This window comes from Coffea eugenioides, chromosome 10 (assembly GCF_003713205.1).
Source record: "Coffea eugenioides isolate CCC68of chromosome 10, Ceug_1.0, whole genome shotgun sequence".
Taxonomy (NCBI): domain Eukaryota; kingdom Viridiplantae; phylum Streptophyta; class Magnoliopsida; order Gentianales; family Rubiaceae; genus Coffea; species Coffea eugenioides.
Window position 1 is genome coordinate 3,836,307 of NC_040044.1, and position 23,439 is coordinate 3,859,745.

At 35.0% G+C, this 23,439-nt stretch overlaps 3 protein-coding genes across 9 annotated transcripts; 2 read left to right on the forward strand and 1 right to left on the reverse strand.

Annotated features, from left to right (window-relative positions):
* Positions 1-1,787: 1,787 nt before the first annotated feature.
* LOC113748676 lies at positions 1,788-7,225 on the forward strand. 2 transcript variants are annotated; one of them, XM_027292196.1, is made up of 10 exons: positions 1,788-2,143; positions 2,301-2,349; positions 2,529-2,586; positions 2,784-2,869; positions 3,338-4,367; positions 4,807-5,038; positions 5,548-5,683; positions 6,088-6,182; positions 6,287-6,410; positions 6,988-7,225. In XM_027292196.1, exons 1-10 carry the CDS (start codon positions 2,040-2,042, stop codon positions 7,054-7,056), a joined length of 1,983 nt encoding a protein of 660 aa, XP_027147997.1. In that variant the 5' UTR covers positions 1,788-2,039; the 3' UTR covers positions 7,057-7,225. The 2 variants fall into 2 exon arrangements, with proteins under 2 accessions (XP_027147997.1, XP_027147998.1); XM_027292197.1 differs by having other exon boundaries at positions 2,111-2,143; positions 2,485-2,586.
* Positions 7,226-12,910: 5,685 nt separating this feature from the next.
* Positions 12,911-17,663, forward strand: LOC113750103. Of its 6 annotated transcripts, none has more exons than XM_027294040.1 (9): positions 12,913-13,305; positions 13,530-13,662; positions 13,822-13,911; positions 14,002-14,685; positions 15,149-15,521; positions 16,239-16,320; positions 16,574-16,831; positions 17,174-17,333; positions 17,446-17,663. In XM_027294040.1, exons 1-7 carry the CDS (start codon positions 13,099-13,101, stop codon positions 16,778-16,780), a joined length of 1,776 nt encoding a protein of 591 aa, XP_027149841.1. In that variant the 5' UTR covers positions 12,913-13,098; the 3' UTR covers positions 16,781-16,831; positions 17,174-17,333; positions 17,446-17,663. The 6 variants fall into 6 exon arrangements, with proteins under 6 accessions (XP_027149843.1, XP_027149841.1, XP_027149842.1 ...); XM_027294041.1 differs by having other exon boundaries at positions 17,174-17,216; positions 17,334-17,663; XM_027294042.1 differs by having other exon boundaries at positions 12,911-13,305; positions 15,161-15,521; positions 17,174-17,663.
* A 389-nt stretch (positions 17,664-18,052) lies between these two features.
* LOC113749649 (phospholipase A1-IIbeta-like) lies at positions 18,053-21,289 on the reverse strand. The gene is made up of 5 exons (XM_027293470.1): positions 20,858-21,289; positions 20,389-20,582; positions 20,246-20,279; positions 18,636-19,255; positions 18,053-18,514 (listed from the first exon to the last, which is right to left on the reverse strand). The coding sequence occupies exons 1-5, from the start codon at positions 21,189-21,191 to the stop codon at positions 18,242-18,244; spliced, it is 1,455 nt and encodes a 484-aa protein (XP_027149271.1). The 5' UTR covers positions 21,192-21,289; the 3' UTR covers positions 18,053-18,241.
* Positions 21,290-23,439: the final 2,150 nt, after the last annotated feature.

The following is a 23,439-nucleotide window of genomic DNA, read 5'->3' on the forward strand; positions in this document are numbered from 1 at the left end:
ATCCATGACTCTGACAAATCCATGGTACAAATCTATGAGCACAGCCCGGCACCCAAAACAGCCCGGCACCCTTTTTTTTTTTAATAAAGTTGTCGGCTGCCGGGCTGACAAGGCCCGGTAGCCGACAACTTCTGCACAAAGCTGGCTGCCGGGTTGAGAGTGCCCGGCAGCCAGTCCACTTTTTGAAAAAAAAAATCCCAACGTTGAATTTGAGGTTTTCGAAGCCATAGAATTTGGACAAAAAAAAAGGCTGCTTGAATTTAGGCTTGCTTTAGCATCTCGTTTCATATTTGCAATAATTGAGGTGTATATATAAAAGAAAGGGTTGGGATATCAAATATGATTAAAATAAAGGAACATGTACAATTTTGGTCCCCTCGACGTTTGGTCTATGAGTTAAACTAATCCGTGATATTTTGACCAAGATAATTATGAGCGCAAATTTTTTATTTTAGCCAAATTTAGGACAACTAATTCAAAACTATAACATATAACGGTCAAATGAAATTACAATTAGTCAAAAGTTTGACTCGTATTTTTTCGTCTCTTATGTTTCAAATGAAATAAAATGTGAATTACATTGAATCCATAAAAAATGTGGTCTAATTCTCATTAAAATCCTTAAAAGTAATCCACATTGTCAAGACATATTAACCTAAAGAGCATCTTTTCGTTATATTAATTATCAACAAATGATAACACATACATCATTTATAAAAGAAAATTTAGTGAAAAAAGAAAATTTTAATTTGAGTATATAGTAACTTTAGTTGTAAATAGTATTAGGATATGAGTTTCAATCGGTTATGATCAGGCATTATGATTATAATAACAAATAAAGGTGATTATCAATATAAAAAACTCACATGAATTTTTCAAAAATTCCTTGCCATTTCTTCTTGTCTTTCCTTCATATTAAATCAAATATTTCAATAATACAATTTAATGTATTTATATTTATGTTCATCTTAAATTGATAATTTTATTGAATAATTTAAATAATTATAAAATCTTTATTTCAATTGAAACTTAATAGACAACTAGTTGAAATGTCAAAAAAAAAAAGAAAATATTATTCAATCGACTCAACGACATATAGTTACTTATATTATAATAGAATATTTTATTAATTTTTTAATTTGTCAAATATAAGTATTGGACATTAGATGATTAACAAATTTTTAAGAGGACTTTTATTATGATTTTAAAATATATAACATTTTTGATCCATGAATAATCCGCTTTCTCCAGTGCCCGAATATACTTCTTTGTGCGTCTCCACATGATAGAGTTGGCTTCCTTGCATCTTCACATGGTAGAGTTGGTTTCCTTGCATTATGCGCAGAAAAGTGAAGGTTTGATTGGAATTTTGGGTGTCGGGCTGACCATAGATTCGTACCATGGGTCTGTCAGAGCCATGAATGTCCGATTAATCTTTTTTTCGTCCATATTCTAAGCAATTAGCCTAAATTAGGACACTTTTATCAATTCAAGACTTTTGATAATTGAGTTTACACTCAGTCAATGACAAGGGAGTGAGTGTTATTTGGCTAAACCATAGGGTTGGTTTGGCAATTTGGTCAAACTTTGAGGGAGATAAATGTAATTAAACCATTTATTTTATGCCCGTAGCAGTTGAGTTGGGGATAACAAATTTTGTCTTTAATTAATTAGTCCCTTCTCAAATGTTATCAAATATGGCAAGTATAAAAAATGTAAAGGCAAAACAACTTGGACATATAATAAATGGAGCGAGTCCGACACGGTAGCGTGCGATACAACAGCAATCGCACCAAGTACCAAAAAGTTTGACAGAGTACTAGAAAAAGTTTAGCAGCAGAATAGGGGAAGACTGAAGAGGGAAGAGGCCTGTTCTCAGCTCAGGCGAACCGGTCAATTCCTCCGACTCCGACACCGCTACCCTTTGACTACTAATTCAACCCTATTTTTTGCCCGAAGACAACTTCTGTCTGAAACCTTAAACCCTTGTCTGGCTAACCCAAAACCCCACCTGAAGAAATTAGTCAAAACCAATAAATATGGAGGCAGAAGAAACGCCGCCCCAACATACACACACAGCAGAAGGTGGGGCAGCTGTCAAAGCTCTTGGCCCTCTCTTCAAGCTCGCTGAAGTATACCTTTGGTCAGCATCCATCACCCCTTGTCTATTTCCCATAGAGCTTTTCAAGAATTTCTTCTTTTTAAAAAAAAAAAAAAAAATTTATCTTTGTGCTCCAAGGATGAAGAAAGTATGGGTTTTTTTAGCAAGAATTGCTGACCTGGACTTTGTTTTTATCCAGGGATGATGCCTCACAGGAGAACCGAGGCGGGATTTCTTCCCAGCTAAATGTAAGTTTATATTCCAGAAACTTTTTTTCTTAGTCTTTTCATTGTTTTATTCAAAATTATACGTGTTAGACTTGGTTTTTTCTTTTTTACCACCCCCTTCCAATTTAAAAAATTATTTTTGGGAAAATTCTTCAGGAGTGTGTATCTTAAGAATGTTTGTTGTGGATTCATTCATGTAGCAAGCCACTGGCAGAGGCAATGCGGGCTCATCTTCAAACGATGGTGTGACGACAAATGGCAAGTTCTTTTTTTTTTTTTTCTCCTTTTAGTAGAATTTCCAGTATGATTGGGTTGTGTCTTGTGTATTTCTCTTTGTTAAAATTTCCTGGTTAGCTCTCTTGACATGGTGCATATTCTGCTGGCATTGAAGTGCTGAATTGCCTTCTTGATACATATTGAATTTAAAGAGCAGTTTGTCTTTCTTATGCATCTAGAGTTGTTCCCTCTGCCTGAAGATTTGGAACTTGCCAGACAGATGAAGGACCTGGGACTACCGTTTTCATTTCACACAAACAAGGAGGTAGTTTTGCTTTAATCCCCTGTTTCATCTTCTCCTTTAAAAGTTTTCCATTCTGTGGTTAAATGCTTGACGGAACATCCTTCAGCTTTCTGGTTGTGGTTTATATATAAAGAAAGTTTACTAGTAAAACAGTGGTCCTGCATTTGGTTTCCATCACTATTTCCTCTTCATTACCAACAACCGAAGGGGTTCAAGTTGGACAAATTGCATTCTTTGCATTTCTTAAGCTTTAAGCATATATATATGGGTTGCATGGTGGTGGTGTGTTTGGCAAGACTTCAGATATTATCAGTGTTGACTAGGTGCAGTGGAACTTATGTAATCTGGAAATCAGTCATATATAGCGTAGGAAATCTTGATGTTGTGAAGGTTTTTTTATTTTTTTATCTAAGAATGATTTCATTTCTTGCATTTCTAATATATTTGATATGTATTGTTCTAGTTTGGCTAATGTACAGTCTTATGCAGAAGAGGACTATAATTGGAGGGAAAAGGAAGGATCCAAAGAAGAAAAATCTTGACAATTGTAAAGCCACCAATCTGAAACTCTTAAACTCGTTCAAAGTGAGTGGAGGAGTGAATCCATCTCCTACTATTGATGATGATACCAAAAACATTTCCTTATGTTCCATCTCCATTCTAGACCAAAGTGAACTGTCATGCTCTGCTATTGCAGTGAACACCGATCGATTTAATCACATATCTGATGGAGAACGAGATTCAATGGCTTTTGCGACTTCTAGTACTTATGTTGTAAACCCATCTGCTTTGAGTGATGAAATATCTGATGTTGGGGCAGATAGTAGCCTCTCTTGTGAATATGGAATTACAAAACATTTAGCAAGAGAAGACAAGAAAGTGGAAGCCAGTCATGGGTTAGATGATGATGTGTGTTCAGGAAATTCTTTGGTAATTGGGAGTGAACCGGAATTAAGGCAACCAAATGATGAGCATGTAGAATCATCCTTGGTGCTTGATGATGCAGTTGGTGGTGAGACATTGACCGGTGATGCCAGTGCTCTGATAATGGATGATTCTGAAGTTGCTTCATATTCACCGTTCTCAGAGCTGGTTGACTCCAATACAGCTGACAGTAATTGCAAAGGTGCTTTTGGTGATTGGAGAACATATTGGGACGAGGATTTCATGAGATATTACTTTTATAATATCATCACAGAAGAGTCTACATGGGATCCACCTGATGGAGTGTCAAGTGATATAGCTGCTGATCCAACAAAACTAATTCGTAACACAGAAGTACTTCTGGCTGACATTCCAAATTCTGGAGAATCTGATAAGCTGGGTATTTCTTATGGTCAGTCAGCTAATTATGCCCAGACAGGTGGTTTGGAAAATGATAGTGGATCATTGGATCAAGCACTTGATGAGTCTGGCGAAATTGGTATTTACGATGAAAGCCTCAGTAGCAACATGACAAAGAAGAAAACGAAAATCAGGAGATTAAAATCAAGTGGGGAATCGCCCCTTGCGAGTGAAGGTAGGCGGTTGTCTAGTATCCACGTTTTTTTTTTTTTTTTTAACACTCTTTGTTCATGCATGATTCGTGGTGTGTACATCTTTTACAAGGCATTTGGTAGTTCCTTAATTTTATTTTATTTCATTCTAGTATTCTTTTTCTTATTTCCTCATTTTGCCTGCAAAAAAATTGTGGATTGGCTGAGGGGAGATCTAAGTACCATATGCACAGGAATTTGATTGGGTTTTTAACATGTTTTGAATATCATCTTCTGATGTTGGCTCTTCAAAGTTTGAAGCAAAGTTATTAGGACGTTTTGAAGTTGTGATTTGTTCAATTTCTATTGGCTTATGTTCATTTCCTGCATCCAAATGGATATTTTTTATTTTAATGCTATTGTATTCCTTGGTGAATTAATCTGCAAGCTAAATCTAATTGGATACACTCATGAATTTTGCAGAGCGCCAATTCCAAGGAGTTTCTGAAGAATTTGATCCTGTTATAGGTAAATATTGGTGTCAAAGATATCTGCTGTTTTCAAGATTTGGTGCTGGAATACAAATGGATGTAGAAGGATGGTTCTCTGTCACCGCAGAGGCAATAGCCAAACATCATGCATTTCGTTGTGGAGATGGGACCACAGTGGATTGTTTCACTGGAGTTGGTGGAAATGCAATCCAATTTGCACTAAGGTGAGTGGTATTTTTGCTGAAAATGTTTGAGTTCAATCTTCGACTTCTTAGTGAAGTCTTAGTAAGTATTGCATGCTTTATTCAATCTTGATATTCAGAGAAGCTTAGTAATGTGACTGATCTAGGACTCATTAGGCGTAGCATAAACATTATTCTTGCATTGTCTGATTTTTAACTTCTCTTTTTTGAAGCCAGAACATTATTTGAATTTCTTTTCTGATCTATGCTAGGTGATTTGCTGTATACTAATGAAGTTGATGATTGAATACTTGTTGATATTTTTCTTTCGAGAAATCTCAGGTTCCTGGGTTAGCTATATATGTATTTCCTCTCTCTCTCTCTCTCTCTCTCTGTATGTGTGTGTGTGTGTTTTTTTGTCTAATGTGGAAAAGAATATCTACTGCCTTCATTTACGTTTATGTGGTGGAGATCTAGATGTTTCTTTTCACATATTTTCAATGATTGAGTTTCTTCATATCCATTCAGCGTTTTATACCCTCTATTTTCAGGAGTCAACATGTTATTGCAATTGATATCGATCCAAGAAAAATTGAGTATGCACAACATAATGCAGCAATATATGGTGTTGATGACCACATAGACTTCATAGTTGGGGACAGTATTCTTTTGGCACCCAAATTAAAGGTATTGAAAGTCTCTTATGGAGCAAGTAATGAGGTGACTCTGACTGTTCTTTGCTTGTTCAAGTACAGGAGCACTGATGTGTATGTTTCTACAGCATATGAATTAGCAAGTCAGTTTCTCCTACTGCATTGTTTTTTCAAAAGTTTTCCTTTCTTGCATTTTATTGTCTCAGACTGGTATACTATGTGCCTGAAAAGAGAAATTGGTCTCTTCTTTCTTTGGGTTCTCATTTTCTTGGTTCTCTAAATTGTAGTGAATTAAAATGTGAAATTGTTGAATGCAATGATTCATTCTCTTTTTCCTTTTTTGTTTCACATAAACTCCTCATTTGCTTAGCGGTGTAAATGAGGTATTTATTTTTAGCATGTTGTGGAGGATAAATTTCCAAAACTACTTTTGTGCAGGGAGACTCGGCCTTTCTGTCACCACCATGGGGCGGACCTGATTATGCCAAAGAAAAAACATTTGACATCCAGACAATGCTTCAGCCTTGCAATGGGTATTTCTCTACTTTGGCAAATGAACATGTAACTTCTTATGCACTTGTTATCTGTTTACTCTGTCAACAGTCACTAGATACTTTCTTTAATGTCCCTTTGCCAGGCATTCTCTCTTCAACCTAGCAAAAAAAGTAGCCCCAAGAATTGTCATGTTCCTTCCAAAAACTGTTGATATTGACCAATTGGCAGAGTTAGCTCTGTCTGCCAGTCCTCCATGGTCACTTGAGGTAACATTAGTTTTTCCTTATCTGTTCCATTCTGCTATATGGAGCTTTACTTCATTCTACAAGTTTCTCTATGAAGAAAGGACGCACCACATTCATCTGCCATAATAAAAGGTCGAATGATGCCATTTATAGGAATTTACTCATCTTCTCACTTGGACAGTGGGAAATTGTAAGCCTCGGTTTTTTTCTGTTCAAGTGACGCTAAATACTGAACACTGCTTTTTATTTTATTTTATTTTTACCACATATTCCTGTTCTATCAGATAGGAGCATTCCTCTGTGCCTTCTTAGATTTTTTTTTTCTTTTTCTCTGTTCCTTTTTGTAACATCTTTCTATTTCTACCGTGTCTAGATTATAAATTAATCTGTTGGAATCTACAGTTCCTCATCTTTCAGGAGTGTTATTGGGGCGTGAATGTCTTTACCTTCTTACTGCCACCAGTTTTGACCTATTATAACCTTCTAGTTCTAGTCGTTCCTTTCTTAGTTTAGTATCTTAGGGATGAATTTCAGCTTCTTATATTTTAGTTCTACTACTTCAGACTCCATTTTAATTTCATTAATTTTCTGGTCTCAGGTGGAGAAGAATTTCTTGAATAACAAGCTTAAGGCAATTACTGCATACTTCACCGAACCCTCAGGATAGAAGCTGTAAATCAAATTTGGGATTGGCAACCTAGCAATACATTCTTGTCTTTCTAACTGTATGGCTGTATCTCCCATCTCCTTTTTCTCTCATTTACCCTTGCTTTTACAGGCCTATTGAAGGCGTATCTCTCTTCTCTATGTTTATATGGCATGCTGCTTTTTTTTTTCGTGTTTGTTTTAGCCATACAAAAACAAGTGTACATTCTGGAGTTGGAAAAATTGTACATTCTGGAGTAAGAAAAATTAATGTATGTGCAGATGTTTTTTACTGGACCAGCAAAATTTCTTGCCAATTGTCATACAAGGAAAACCATTTCCATTTTTGGTAACGGTTCTGCTGTGAACGTGCATGCACGGATTTTTGTAACTTGCATGGACATGAACTGCGTAACTACTGCAAAATGCCGACCAAATTCACTATTCTACAAACAGGAAGTGCCCTTACTCAGGTCCATCTAACCATGCACTCGATTTCAGCTCCTTTATAGGAAAGTTTGGATGGATGTTGAGACTTGAGAATGCTGATTCAGAGAAACCTTCGAAAATGCTCAATTGCTTCAAAAGAGACGGTTACTGGCCATCTTTGCTTTTGTTATATCTTGCTTGAATAAGGGTTCTCAAAGATTGAATCACGCACACACGTTAATCACAATTCCAATGAATGTGGATAACTGTTTTATGTCTTCAAGTCAATTGGTGTTAATCAATTAAGAACGTATGGGCTGCTCTATTGCCCTTGAAAGTTGGTCACCTCTATCTTCGTTGGACGTGAGATCACATGCATACTTCATAGCAGTTGTCACCACCTACCTGTTTTGTGGGGTTTTGGATATCTACATTATGAACCGAGGTGTTTTACAACCATCTTTGAACATGATTTGACAATATTGTAATGCGTAATAATATTAGCCCTAAACCGTGAGAAATGTACAATTAAGTTATGGTGCTAATTGCTAGTAAACATGATTAGGACATGAGCATGATTATATTCAAAATTCGGACACCTTGTCATGATCTTTGCTACCCTTTGTGGGTAGAGAAATGTTGAAAAGGTGATTAACGAACACTGCAATCATGTTTAATCTCGAGGTGTTGCATGATTAGCGATCACAGGAGGCAAATGCTTTTTCTGGCTGGCTGCTTTATTTCTTATACTACTATAGTCTATATCATATCATGGTGAAACAAACCTAAAATGTTTCCCAGACATTTATTTCAAACAACAGAAGGGAGGGAAAGGAAAAGGAAAGTAGCGGTGGAAACTGCAAAATCAACTTTTCATGATGCACAGTTTCACAGGGCTTTGAGTTTTAAAGTTGAATTTATGGATTGAGCAATATTTAGGCTCAGTCGGACCACCTTTTTCTTAGAGCATCTTTATTGAACAAATTTTCAAACTTGGGGTCAATTTATGGGTACCAACTTGGACTAGAATTCGATCTAGAATCACTTTAAAGAAGAAAAAAGAACTTTGAAAGATAAAAAGAAAAAAGTTGACAATCACCTCAAGCTTAATTTCAGGCTCTCTGTTGAAGCATTTGAAAACATGCCTCCAATTTAGTGAGAGCCTTAGTAGACTAAGCATATTGGCTGCGTTTGGATTGAGTGTTTTTGCACCTGTTTTTGAAAAACTGTTTTTCACATTCCAAATGCTACAGTAATGTGTATTTCAAAAACAACTTCAAAAACACCATATCCAAACAATATATCAAAAACAACTCCAAATATATTTCAATTATGTATATTTAATTTGTATATTTTAATAAGTATATTTCAATTTGTATATTTTAATTATGTATTTTAATATGTATATTTCAATTATATTTTAATATGTATATTTCAATTATGTATTTTAATATGTATATTTCAATTATGTATATTATATATATATATTATATTAATATAAATATATTTATTTCAATTATGTATAATATTATATATATTATATCAATTGAAATAAATATTATATATTTATATAAATACATTTATTTATATATAAATGTATAAATATATTTATTCAATTTTGTTTTATAATATATATTAATATGTATATTTCAATTATGTATATTATACATAAATTATATTAATAATAATGTATATTATATATATTATACATTTCTAATATTATATATTTATACATACATATTATAAATATTTTATTTTATTTATAATATATTTTTATATATTTATAATATATTTACATAAATATTATATGTTATATAAATTATATATAATATAATGTATAATATATTATACATTTATATAAATGAACATTTATACATAATATATAAATATTTATGTATATTTATAATATACATTTATATTATGTATAATATATAATATATTACATTTATACATTTATATTAATATAGATAATATTAATTTTACATTTATACATAATATTAATACACGTATACATTTATATTAATTATATTAATACATTTCTACATAATATTAATATATATTTATAATTTATTAATTTATACATTTATATAATATTCATTTATAATTTATACATTTTTAATAATATACACTTATACATTTAAATATACATTTATATTATGTATTATATATATTAATACATTTATACATTTATATTAATATACATAATATTAATTTTACATTTATACATAATATCAATACATATATACATTTATATTAATTATATAAATACATTTCTACATAATATTAATATATATTTATAATATATTAATTTATACATTTATAATATTCATTTATAATTTATACATTTATAATAATATACACTTATAATTTATAATATATTTATAATAATCATTTATAATTTATACATTTATAATAATAAACACTTATACATTTATAAATATATTTATATTATGTATTATATATAATATAATACATTTATATTTTTTTATATGAATATATAAATATATTTATTTATAAATATCTATAAATGTATTATAAATGCATAAATGCATATTTATATAAAAATTTATAATTTATAATTTATACATTTATACATTTATATAATATTCATTTATAATTTATTCATTTATAATAATATACATCTATACATTTGTAAATATAAATGGATTATAAATGCATAAATGTATATTTATATAAAAATATAAAAAATTATGATATTCTAAAAATACTCAAAAATATGTTTCAAAAATACCTCTAAAAATAATCCAAAAATATCTACAGTAAAAGTTTTTCATATAGTTTTTAAAAAACAACCCCAAAAACAACTAATCCAAACGGACTTGTTTTTCAGATTCAAAATGCTACAGTGGTGTTTTTGAAAAACAAACCCAAAAACAGCTAATCCAAACGGAGCCATTGTTTTTCAGATCGATCCCAAAATTGTTCTGCTGTCTCTTTCCTCGATCGTGCTTTAGGGCCCAGAAGTTTATCAAAGTAGTCTACACTCTACACTATTGATGATGGGATTTGCATGAAAAGAAAGGAAAAAAAGAAAAGCGCTATAAGCTAAAACCACTAGATTTGAAAACTGTGTATCATTTGATTACTAGTAGTATCTTTTTGAACTGCAAATCAAAGACAATAAATGGAAACAAGAAAGTCCCTATCTGCTTCGTGGGTTAGCATTTAAGATGCACTTGAACGAAACCCAAGATCATCAGATTGAAACTGCAATTGTACTCGTACGCATGCAAAAGTTGAGCTCAAAATTTGCATGTTCATAAATCCTATAAATGTTCTACTGCCTACCAATAGCAATGACCAGCATTTTCCCTTTTAATCTCCAGATTAAATGTAAAACACATGATCTTTTATTAGAAGATTTTATCTTAACGTTGTACCAACAGAACAAAACATACTAGTAGTACAAGGCTTCAAGTACATAGTAGTGCATTGTTACCAACCGGCGTTGGTGCAAGCGGAAGGGGATTACATCCTTAACCATGAGGTCTTGATTCAAAATCTCTGAAAATGAAAAAGAGGGAGAGCTTCTCCCTACAAGAGATTCGACTGGATTTGAGCAGAATTAATCGCAAATCGTAAAAAAGAAAATAGTGCATTGTTGGTCCGATTCGATTTGAATAGAAAATGGATGTGAATATCTATGAATTATATATATATATAAAAGAAAGTAGTGCATTGTTGGCCTCGAGCTACGGTGACAGCATTCGTGTAGACTGTAGAGCAATGCAGATGGGTAAATGAAGCAGGATCCCAATGCAAATGTTACTGCTCTATTATTAACCAGGACCAGGCCAACAAGGAGGTGGAAGACGGTGGGAAGAAAATCCGGTTTGACCGCCATGAATCCAGGCTGTCCAGGTATTCGATGGTCCAACATAAATGTGTCCAACAAGCTCGTGTCACGAGGGCCTAATTCATTTTCAACATCCGACTAGTCAATTGCTAATAAATGTGCTGGAAAATGGACAAATCCCACTTCTTCAACAAGGCTCAATCCATGTAAAATAAAACAACGATGCCGCCAACTCGACTGCAGGAGATTCTTGGCTACGGGTCTGTTGTTATTTAATTCCGCATTTATTGCTAATCACCGTCCAACACGGCAAGAAGTTGAAGCCACTTAAATACTGTACAGAAATGGCAACAGTACATAAAAGGACAAGTAAAATAGCATCCCATGTTAGTTAATTCACTGACCACTGGCCATTTGGTCCAGTGGTCATCCCTTTCTTTGGGATGCTGGAGGTCAGGGCTTCAACCCCTGTCTCCCACAACTTGCCATCCTACGTGGCTGGTTTTTGCTCCCACGGGGTAGCTCGAGCAGTCCGCTCCCCCTCCTTACAGTATGGCGACCTTCCTGGCTTGTCCAGAGTTCGAGTCCCGCAGCTCCCGCTGTTAACGTGTTCGGTGTGGAGTGGGGCCTCCTCACCCGGGCCGCAGGGGATTAGTCGGGTCCGTAAGGATTGACCCGGACACCCAAAAAAAAAAAAAGTTAGTTAATTCACTGGGAGTCATTATTGTAAAACTGCACGCTTATTTAATTATACTCCTTCCGTCCTACTTTGATTTTCTTGTTTTCCTTTTTCGTCTGTCCCAAATTATAGTTCATTTTTCAATTGAAGAATGTAGTTGAATTTTAATTTTTTTAAAACACTCTTATTCAATGTAAGTTGTTGTTACTATAAACCTACCCCATTTAACGAGAGTTGATTCTTTTTTTACCATCAATTCAAATTTCCATAAAATTGTACTCTAATTAATGTGAGGGTGTTTTAGAAAAATAGTTACCTAAATTGATTGTTCCAATAAAGTTAACTACTTTTTTTTAAACTGTATGAAAAAAAAATCAGGATTATTAAAGTGGGACAGAGGAAGTACTAAGGATTCTTAGATAGTTAATCGTATATATTATCACCGTTGAATTGAACGATTATACATTTACGTTGAATTATAATTGTGTATATAATATTAACTCAAATTCTTTCTTTTTCTGATTGAAGCAGTACGGTATTAGTATCAAGTCTCGGGCTTCAACTCAGTTACTTCACTTTGTAAGTCTCACTCAGACCAAAAAAGATTGTGCCAGTGACAAATTCTATTGTGAGTTTGTATTCACCAACATTTTCCTAACTTAATAGCCCTAACATCTTTTCAGTTTAATTTCACCGTAGCTACCAAAAAGGGTGAAAAACAAAAAAGAAAGAGATAGAAGGCCTGCCATAGACCATTGTCCACACTACCACAGAGCTTCAAGATCCGCAATGCAAAGCTGGCAGTCCTAGTCTTAATTATGGTAGAAAAGAAAAAGAAGAAGCAAGAAAAAAAAATGACACAGCATGATGATGATTATGACAGCCATTATCCTCAAAACTCCAAAATTCGCTGTCCTCATTAGAGCCCTAAACTAAAATAAATATGTAGGTTTTTTGTTGAATATAGTACTCCCTAGTTATATTTTAGCACCATCCCCAAGGCCAAGACCCGGTGACTAAAAGACACCAATATTATATATTCTCTCCTGATTCCATCAATGAAATGTAGCTAAGCAAGCTTCCTTTTTGGCAGTTATGAACTAGCAGTAGTGCCAAGTGCTAACAGAAAAAACAAGCAAATGCAATTGACAATGCAGGAGCTGGGTACTTTCCAAGATCAAAGATCGGGCTTCGGAGCCAGAGATTTTAGCCCTGACTCCGTAATCTTCACTGCTGATTCCAACTTCAGCATCTTCTCTTCCAATTCTGCTAGTGTTGACCGCTGCTCTTTTGCCTCTGACGTCCCTGATCAAGACTCTTGCCTCTCCGACAACTCGCAATCACAAGTAAGGAGTACCATGAATCTGTACTTGAAAATGAAAAAGTTTGTAACTTGGCCAATGTTAATGCATGAATGAGAATACGTTTATGTTTCTTTTATCTATTTGTTTTCTGGGATTTGAACAAACATTAATGGGACTATGACGTTTTTTTTTTTTTTTTGGTTGTTTGAAGATATAATGGTTGGATTGTGGTATGATTGGAAGAGTTGAAATCTTTTTTCAAACAGCATTTGGCAGGGCATGAATTACGGGAAGGGTCAGGTTCAAGAGGTGGTCCATATGCAGATCCAGATCCACACAAATTCACCGTACACAACAAGAACAGTGTTCACCTTTGCGCCAGAAAACAAAAAGCGAAAGGTACTCTTTTGTTTTAAGTTTCTTAAACATCTTTGATTATCGTTTAGCTCAGCACTGTTCCTCAAAAACAATACCCTGAAAGTTTCAATTTTGATTGATTCTTGCTTTCAAACTCGGCATAATTAATTTTACCACATTTGTGTTCGCAATGCTGCTCAGTTCAAGAATTAGAAAGCAGTGAGGTTGAAACTGAGGATGACAACTCTATCATAGATTCAGCAAGGAACTCTTTTTCTCAAGCTCTTAAAGGTACTATTTGTAGTGCATTGCAATTGATATAAAAGCCTAATCCAAAGTTGAAATTTGATGGCGTCTTATTTGGGGGATTTGTGGAATTAGAATGTCAAGATAGGAGGTCTAGATTGGATGCTTCACGTAAGAAACCAGACAGGCGAAGACCTGCTTCTTTAGATCTGAATAATTCTGTGATTAGTACTGCTGTGAATTCTTCTTCACCGTCTTTTGGCGTAATGAAGAAACATTCTGCTGTGAATCGCCGAACGGGCACATTTCCTAGCCCAGGAACACCAAGTTATAGGCACACAAGTGTTGGGGTTCAAAAAGGATGGAGTTCAGAGCGCGTGCCATTGCCTAATAATATTAATAGGAGGCATGTAAGTACTGCATTGATGCCTTGTAATAACGGGAGGACACTGCCTTCCAAGTGGGAGGATGCAGAGAGGTGGATCTTCAGTCCAATATCAGTAGATGGTCCAGTGAGACAGTCAGTTCAGCAGCCGCAGAGGCGGCCAAAATCAAAGAGCGGGCCTCTTGGACCTCCTGGGATTGCATACCATTCGATGTATTCTCCTGCTGCCCTTATGTTTGACGGAGGGAATGTTGGAAATCAAATGGCGAATTCACCATTTTCAGCTGGAGTGATGGTGGCTGAAGGATTGTCTTTGCCAGGCTATGGTGGAGGAAATTTACCGGCATCTATTATAGAGCCTTGCATGGCAAGGTCAGTAAGTGTACATGGATGCACTGAACTGATCAGCCAGTCATCTTTGCCTGTTTACCAAGGTACTTGCTTCCTATCCGTTCATTTGGGTTGACTGATTGAAAAGGGATAATTCTCAAAGTATTCATCAAATTTCCCATGAACATTTTATGTTGTATCATTGATGAGCACATTTAATGACTTTTTTTCCAATCAATATTCTGTTATTAAACTTCAGCTAATGATGAGCACTCATTTAGACTTAGTTGCAAGGCAAAACGTCTCTCATCTCTAAGCTTGTCTTCTTCTTCTTCTGGTTTTGGGGTTGGGGAAAGTTATTGTTGGAGGCTATAACTTCTAGGTACATCTCATTGTAGTACTTCATTTCAATTCAGCCACGGTAATAGAATGGGATTCCTGATTATTTTGATAAATTGGCATTTTTTAATTAATTTTTGTGTTTATGACACTTCAGAGCTCTGAAAATATAAGAAAATGAAGGCTTAATTGTCTAATTCTTGTTTCTGATGCGGCTTATTCTTGAAGCTTTACGAACAGATGAGAAACTTGATGACATTGAACAATCAGCCACCAATGTGTCCCGGACGGTTTCTAGGAGGGATATGGCAACACAAATGAGCCCTGAGAGTAGTCACCACTCATCTCCCAGACATGAGTCATCATTTTCTCCATCCAGTCCCATGCTACCCATTGTTGAGTTGCACAGCATGCATTCGTCTAAACCTGAAGTTAGGGATGTGCAAGTTGATGAACGGGTCACAGTGACTAAATGGTCCAAGAAAAACAGAGCAATAGTTCCTGGGAGGGGCTCAGGAAATGCTCGTGAATGGAAAAGGAAATCTGTAGATATGCGTGCTGCAGGTTGGGATATTTCAGACACAGAAAAGACAATCTCAAAGTGAGTTACTCTGCTAGGATAATGGGGTACTGTCATTTCCATAAAATAAGTACATGTAGTTGTGCCCTCAAGTGAGTAGAGTGACCAAATATATGAAAAGCTTCCATGAACTAGAAAATTGAGCATTTTTCATAAGTTGGATATACTCATGATGAAGGATCAACTAATATCCCAGAAAGCAGAAAAGAATGACAAGGAGAGGTCTATTGCATTCTTTGATTCTAGATCCTTAAATGCATATCCTAAAAGTGCTGATTTGGGTAATGCATGGAACTTGCTATAGGAGTCAGTTCAAGCCTATACGACCCTGTCCTACATGTCTGAGAGTGTCCTGTCTTTCTTGCTTTAAGAAGGAATAGAACTCTATGTTTCTATCAATTTGGGATTGTCACAAACTTGGGCTGCATTTATGCAATCTTGTTTCTGTTTCCGAGTATATTGATGATTCTAAAAAGTGGGAAATAATTCAATAGATATATTGGCATGGTTGTTCTGTCCACCTAAATCTTGATTCCAGGAAGCTAGTGATGCTTCACATTTTTATCTGTCAGTGTACTTGTTAACTTAATAGACTTACTCTAGCCATGTGATGATTCCATTAAGCTAGTGCCTTTGCTGGCTGCGTTTTCTTTGCTGAATCTTCATCCAGTTGTATTAAAACAGTATATGCACCACATCAATTGTTGGTTTTAATAGTAAAGATAATATGCCTTGCAGGATAAAAAGGGAGGAAGCAAAAATAATTGCTTGGGAGAACTTGCAGAGAGCCAAAGCTGAGGCAGCAATACGGAAACTTGAGGTTTTCTCTTGTAACATACCGTTTGAAGTTTTAAGACATAGAGTGCTTTAATTCATTCCTCAACATCACAGACTCACAGCATGCATTTCATGTTTTGCCCTGTAATCAACTCAATGATTACTTGTGCACCCATATTTTTTGACCGTCTGAATGGAAATGAACAACCAATAGGATTTTGTGAAAATTAATCTAATATGCTGCCAGATATTTATTCTCTGAATGCTTGATTGAGATGATCTTATGACTTGTTCAGATGAAACTGGAAAAGAAGAGATCTTCATCGATGGACAAGATAATGAACAAGCTCAGATCAGCACAAAAGAAGGCCCAAGTTATGAGAAGCTCAGTCTTACCAAACCAGTCACATCAAGTTGCAAGAACCTCCCATAAGGCCATATCTTTTCCTCGAACTCGCCATATAGGTTCCTTCAGTGGCTGCTTTACCTGTCATGCATTTTAGTTAGTTGCACAGCTGTTTCTTTGCTGAACGATAAAGAGTCTCACCCCAGAGGTAAATGCTTAGGTTCATCGCACGTTGAATTTTATTATGATTTGGATATTGAGATGTAGTAGGATAACATTGTTAAAATCACATTACTTGCCATATTTGTTGCTATAACATACAAATGTTTAGTATCAAGTAGTTCAATCTGTTAATTAACAAGTTCAATTGTTGGTATTTGAAATTTAAGAATTCTTCAATAAAATTTCAGAGTATTTCCACACTTGAGGGTCCTTCAAGAGCCTTGAGAATCTAGGCTTTCATGATTATTTTATGAGTGACAATTGTCATCTCCTATATTCTTTTGGTTCCATGTACTGAATAGATGTTTTTCATATCTTTTGTCTGAAGAGGAACTGAAAGAATGAGAAACAGACTGTACAAAACATTTCAGGTATAAACTCAGATGCACTAGCTCGCATCGGACATTGCATTTTCGGAAAGGGTTTTTGCTCGTTTCTGGAATCAAACTGCGAAATATTGAAAGCTGTTTTGCTCATGGATTTAATAGGTAATTCCTAATTGCCCACACCTTTATTAAATGAAGAAGGCACCAAAGAAGAGAAGCAAGAGAGAAGTTCAACGCGTATGAAAATAAAGGGTTTCTTGTTCTGTAACCACAGGTTTCATTTGCTGATGGAATTTGTGAATTTAAGCTGAGTAGCTGAAAGAGCAATACAGTCGATTGTGTAATATTGTAACATTACATTCTTCAATCCTTGTTTGAATTTCCGTGCTAGTGGGCCTAATTGTATGTAGGTTAAATCATGATAAAGTGGTCTTTGTCAAAGCAAGTTTTCTATAGAAAGGTAGAAATACGAAAACGTATGCTTGATGACAAGAGCAGCAGCTTGCTTGGCTGCCTTAGACATTCGTCTAAAATAAACGGGGAAAAAAAAATCTAATGATCCTCAAAATAACCATTATGACTACTTTATTGCAAAGTTAAGGAAGCCAAAAGCGAATCCTATTTTGATCACTATGGCTTTGTCATAAAAGTGGCAATCTTTGGTTTTGGTGTATGATTCTTCTATATCATTTTGCGTATGTATTGTACAAACCAAAATTTTAAGGTTCAATATGTACAGGGATACAGAATTGAAGGGATAAAGCAAACACTCGAAATGTATGTTAGAGAAAAGAAAATAATTAATTTACAATATTATTGAAATCTTAAATAACAAAGAAAGTTACATTACAATTAAAAACTTGAGAAACTTTTCTAGAATTTCTCTAGAAAACATCCTAAATAATGTCTTATTTGTACTCTACCAAACTTGTAAGGAAAGAAATCACTTGCATAAGAAACCATCAAATAAAACACAAATTCTTAAATTACAATACATATATCATTCTTGTTTGCCAATAAAAGTAATAAATAAATACTTCTAAACTTGGTTTAGTTTGCCAATACATATATCATTCTTGTTTCAAGCCTTTCAACGGAGGATGCCAGAAGGGTAAGGTCCCCAGTCTGGCGACGTTATCATAGTCCTGAGGACCATGATCTGGTAATCCAGGAATGACCAATCCAACCATCCTAGACACAATCTCAAAGAACCCTTCTCTATACTCCATTCCTCTCGTGAAAGGGATAATGAAGCTCCTAATCAGCTCGTAAACGGCACTCAAATGCCTGGGTATAACCGACAGCAGTGAAAAGTAGTTCTGGTTTGGTTCTTCCTCTAGAATCTGTTTCGGTTTTAGTTCCAAAATAAGAGAAAAGGAATTTATAAGAACACTCCCATAAAATAATACAAGGGAAAAAAAAAACTAGAGAATAGATAAAGAAAGAAATAAAAAGTTTTTTTACCTGCCCTCGGTAGCGGCTGTTGAAGTATAAACAAAGGCCAAAGTGCTTGAACATGAGGGTTTTGTCATCAAACGGTACTCTTGGAACTATATCATTGTTGTAGACATATCTGCAATATTTTACGTCATACAATCTAAGCTTGTCCTTCACAAACTCCCCAAATTGCTCATCTCCAACTCTAGGCTGCCCAAAAGTGTACACTCCTTCCATTCTTTCCAACAGCTCATTTTCTTCATGTAAAATCAGTATGGCAGGAAACAAAATTGCCAATGCCCCTCCTAAGCTGTGTCCAGTTACCACGAATTTTGCATTCTGATTTTCCCTCAATCTATTTCTCAAAATTTCCCTTATTGTGTAATAGGCATAGTCTTTTCCACCTGAGCCTTGCTCAATTTTCTTAGGCCAACCCTTTCGTTTTTGTAAGCCTAAGGCTTTCATAAATCCAGCATGAATCTTGCCCACACCTTCGATATCATACCACGAAATATCCAAATCCGTACGCCAATCATCAGCTTCAAACGGTTGTGTCCCTCGAAAGGCCACCTCAGTCAGGTTAGAATCAGCACTGGTTCTCTTGTCTTCGAAAATGATGGCTTGTGTTGTGTATGATTCCTCATAATCTGAATGGTATTGGGTAGACAAGTTGTAAATTGTAAATTAAACTTCAGAATTGCATTCCTTTGCTAAAAGAGTTATTCGTTTAATGTTTCAGATGTAACCTTCTAATCATCTCCGTAGTTTTTTCCTCTTTATTTCTTTTAATTTTCCATTATTTGTTGTAAACGGATAGCTATCTCCCATACAAATGTCCTTTTCGGTTGAATTTTAAGCAAAGATAAATCATGAGATAGTTACGTGCCAATTAATGATCCGTGACCGCAGTTGTGGCGAAGGCTTCATTTTCATAGGCCAATTATAATTTATAGGCAAGACGTGCCCTCCAATGGACGTGATGCGAATTAGCTATAGCTTTCACTAACAGTTGAAAAAATTAAATCATAATGAAGTGATGGTCACCATCATTTTTTTTTCATTCGAGTTGGTGGTGACAACTGACAACATTGTGAGGTTAGGATTGAGATTTGAGAAGACATATAGGTTTAGGGTAACTATTAGATAAAATTTCTTAGACTTTTTTTTATTGTTAAGTTCAAAATTCAAATTCTAAATTTATTTGGAGATGGAAAGAGTGCGTGTACAGAGAAAGGAGGATTAAAAAAAAAAAAGGATGACTCCACGTATTTTGCAAAATTTGAGAAGACAAATTTTACTTTTAGTGAGTAAGATTTCTATATATCCATCCGAAATGAATCGGGCAATTGTAGTTTACTTGACAACTTGTAAATCAGAACTTCTAATTTCTAAACAAAGACTAGGAGGTATTTTCCGGTTTGCTGCGATTAGGCAAAAACCAGGAAACTTGTTGATGTGCATTTGGACTTGTCAAAGTAGTGCCATCATTCATGTTTGGAACTTAATTATACGCATTATCACCACTACACTAAGAGTCAAAAATGGCCAGCAACAATGAGTGGCAAGAAATGGTTGTCTTTTGACACGAAAAAGAAAAGAGTAAAATTTCACATAAAGAGGAGAACGGAGCCACTGACCATTCCAAAAGTTGAAGGAGCCCAAGAATTCCATCTGCAAGAGTAGAATTGGAAAAAAGAAAAAAGAAAAAAAAGACTTGAAACTTGTTCCAAGTAATATAACATGAAACTTGCATTGCATGTCCTGAATTATATATAATTACCTGCCAGTGATCTGTGACCACAGTTTTGGAGAAGGCTTCATTTTCATAGGCCAATTTAGCGGCCATTATAGACAAGGCTGCACCATACCTCTCGTCATTAGCTTTGATCCTTCCGTCTAAATCCACTCGCGTGTCCAGATTCGCAACTATCGACCTGAAAGTTGCAGCCGACCTGTCTGGCGTTACTACCTTTCCTGCAATTAAAGCATACACAAGGCCATACTGTTACCATATTATTTGGCTCGTTGTTCTCCATGAAACATGTACAAGATTTCAATGGCTGTTATTATCATTTTTTCTCTCTATATCAAATAGAATATGATTTGACACCAAAAATTAATGCCTAATCCTGTTTCCCTGTGTTGCATAATAATATGCTTTTGCATGCATGCATGCAGCAATCAATTTACGCATAATAATATGAATTATTGGAACATCCGACATAAATAAAACAGAAATTAAAACAAACCCGTAAGGAAATTCCGTAAAAGGCCGCCCAAGCCACCATTGCTGGATGGATAATTCTGCAACAGCTCCAGAGTAGATCCTAGGTCTGCCAAAGGTTTTTTCAACTGGAGGAGGAGCATCTGAGCCATGACAGACACAAAAACTACCCATCGGCGACGGAGGCCCCTTAGGCTGTCTGCCTCCGGGGCATCAAAGAAGTCTCTTTTTTGTAATTCGCGTGAATAGAAGATGCGAAGGAGGTCGCTAAAACCAGCTTCTTTCGGATTGAGCAGCAAATAATCTTTACAGAAATCTTCTTCGGAAGGCAAACCTAGGTTAGAATCAATGGTGTTCATTGGGTAGAAAGATGTGTTGTTACGTCAAAGTCTCAAAGGGTCAACTGATCTGCAGTTCAAAGTATAGCTATGTGATAAAATTTCTATTGCTGGGTGGATGCTTAAACAATGTGGTATTTTCTTGAATGAGAGCGATTGCCCTCTACATATACATGTATTTATAACCGAGTAAGATCATTAGCAGTTTGAATTTGTCAAAAGGGATAATTTCAGAAACCTCCCTTGAGGTTTCTAACAATTTTACTCAGCTCCCCCCAATTTTAGAAAATTACATTGACCTCCCTTGCTTTTACTATTTAAGTAACATTATAGACCCATTAGGCTAGAATTATACTTAAATATCCTAAAATACCCTTATGCAATATCATAACATCAAAAGAAAGTGAAAAAAAAGGTTTAGTGATCAATTTAACCAAAAAAAAAAAAGTAACAAACACTTTTATCCAAATTTGCTATGCTTCCATGATAATTGTAAACCTAAAACCTCATCAACCGTTCAAGCAAACTCTAATTTAATTCTCAAATTCTATCAATTTTGGTATCACTAAAATCCCAAATGTTACCAAAATAGCACTCCAACTTAATCCCCAAAATCTATCAATTTTGGCATCATCAAAATCCCAAACTCTACTCGAATCATTTTACAAATAGACCATAACCACCACCACCAACTAAAATACCCTCAAAAGCTTCCCCCCCAAATTAACACTATATTTTGTCTATTAACTAATCTCACACCTCAAATTATGAACCCAACACCTATCGCATATCACCTTCCTTGAACAGAAGATCTGGCCAACCGCTATTGATGTCTATGCCAAGAGCAACCCCGTACTCCAATGGCATCAGGAACAGAGAAACTAATCTTTATGACAAACCACTACCAATACTTGTAAATCAAACAAAAATGAAGATATTAGATTCTAGTACGTAATAGACATAATAGCATAACCCAAAGTCATCCATTTTTCTCTTCCAACCATAGCCCATTAATTTTATTTTTTTCCTCTCTATCACAACCATCTTTATCATCTCCATCTAATTTGACCATGAAATTTCATTTGCTCTATCAATTTGTAATTTTGGAAATTTTGATTCTTTAATATATGCAAATTATAATATGAGAAGAAATAAACAAGGGGGCTGATAGTTAAGTACTACGGAAAGAGAGAAATAGACAAGAAATAAACACTTCGAGTAGGTTTGCATGGTGGTGTAGTTGATGGGTGGAAGAGACTGTGGGGTTATAGGTAAAAAGGAGAGAATCATAAGAGAAAGAAAAAAAAATGGAGGGAAAGAGAAAAGAAACTGCTATTAATTAAAGTAAGGTTGGGGATGATAACGAATTGTTGTAGGTTTTTATATTTTCTTTTACTTTTGGTTTGGTTTTTATATTCCACATATGTGGTAAATTATCTATTAAGTAGAGGGTATTGTAGTCATTTTATTGAACCGAGGGAGGTTAGTGTAATTTTCTAAAATTGGGGGGAGCTAAGTGAAATTGTCAGAAACCTCAAGGGTGGTTTCTGAAATTATTCCTTGTCAAAAAGATGATAACAATTGTTGTAGGTTTTTATATTTTCTTTTACTTTTGGTTTGGTTTTTATATTCCACATATGTGGTAAATTATCTATTAAGTAGAGGGTATTGTAGTCATTTTATTAAACCGAGGGAGGTTAGTGTAATTTTCTAAAATTAGGGGGAGCTAAGTGAAATTGTCAGAAACCTCAAGGGTGGTTTCTGAAATTATTCCTTGTCAAAAAGATGAGAATCCACAGATACCCAAATTAATGGTTCTCACGTGCGCGTATGGGATTCATTGCAGTGTACACTAGTATACTCCTTCAAAATATATATATATATATATATGTACACACTAGCATACGACAACTATGGAAAAGTTTGGCATTTGATTAAAAGTAATTACGCACCATTTGATGAATTAGTGTTATAATAAGGGCTAATTTCTCAGAATATACATATAAAAAAAAACATCCGCCAAATGAAGCTCTGACATGGAGTGTTTCTAAGCTATACTTGTCGTACTGAGTCAGCACGACAGCAAAATAAATTCTCCATTCCCAATCTAACAGGAAAAAGTCAGTCAGCAGCTGCAAAATTTTTAGTGAGGGTCAGAAGATGTCAGCTGATGCACGGCCGCGACTGACATCTTTTGACTCAAGAGTCGCTGTCGTGCACAGTCAGCACGAGATTTAAGTATGTGTGTGTAGGATTTAAGGTCTTCAGG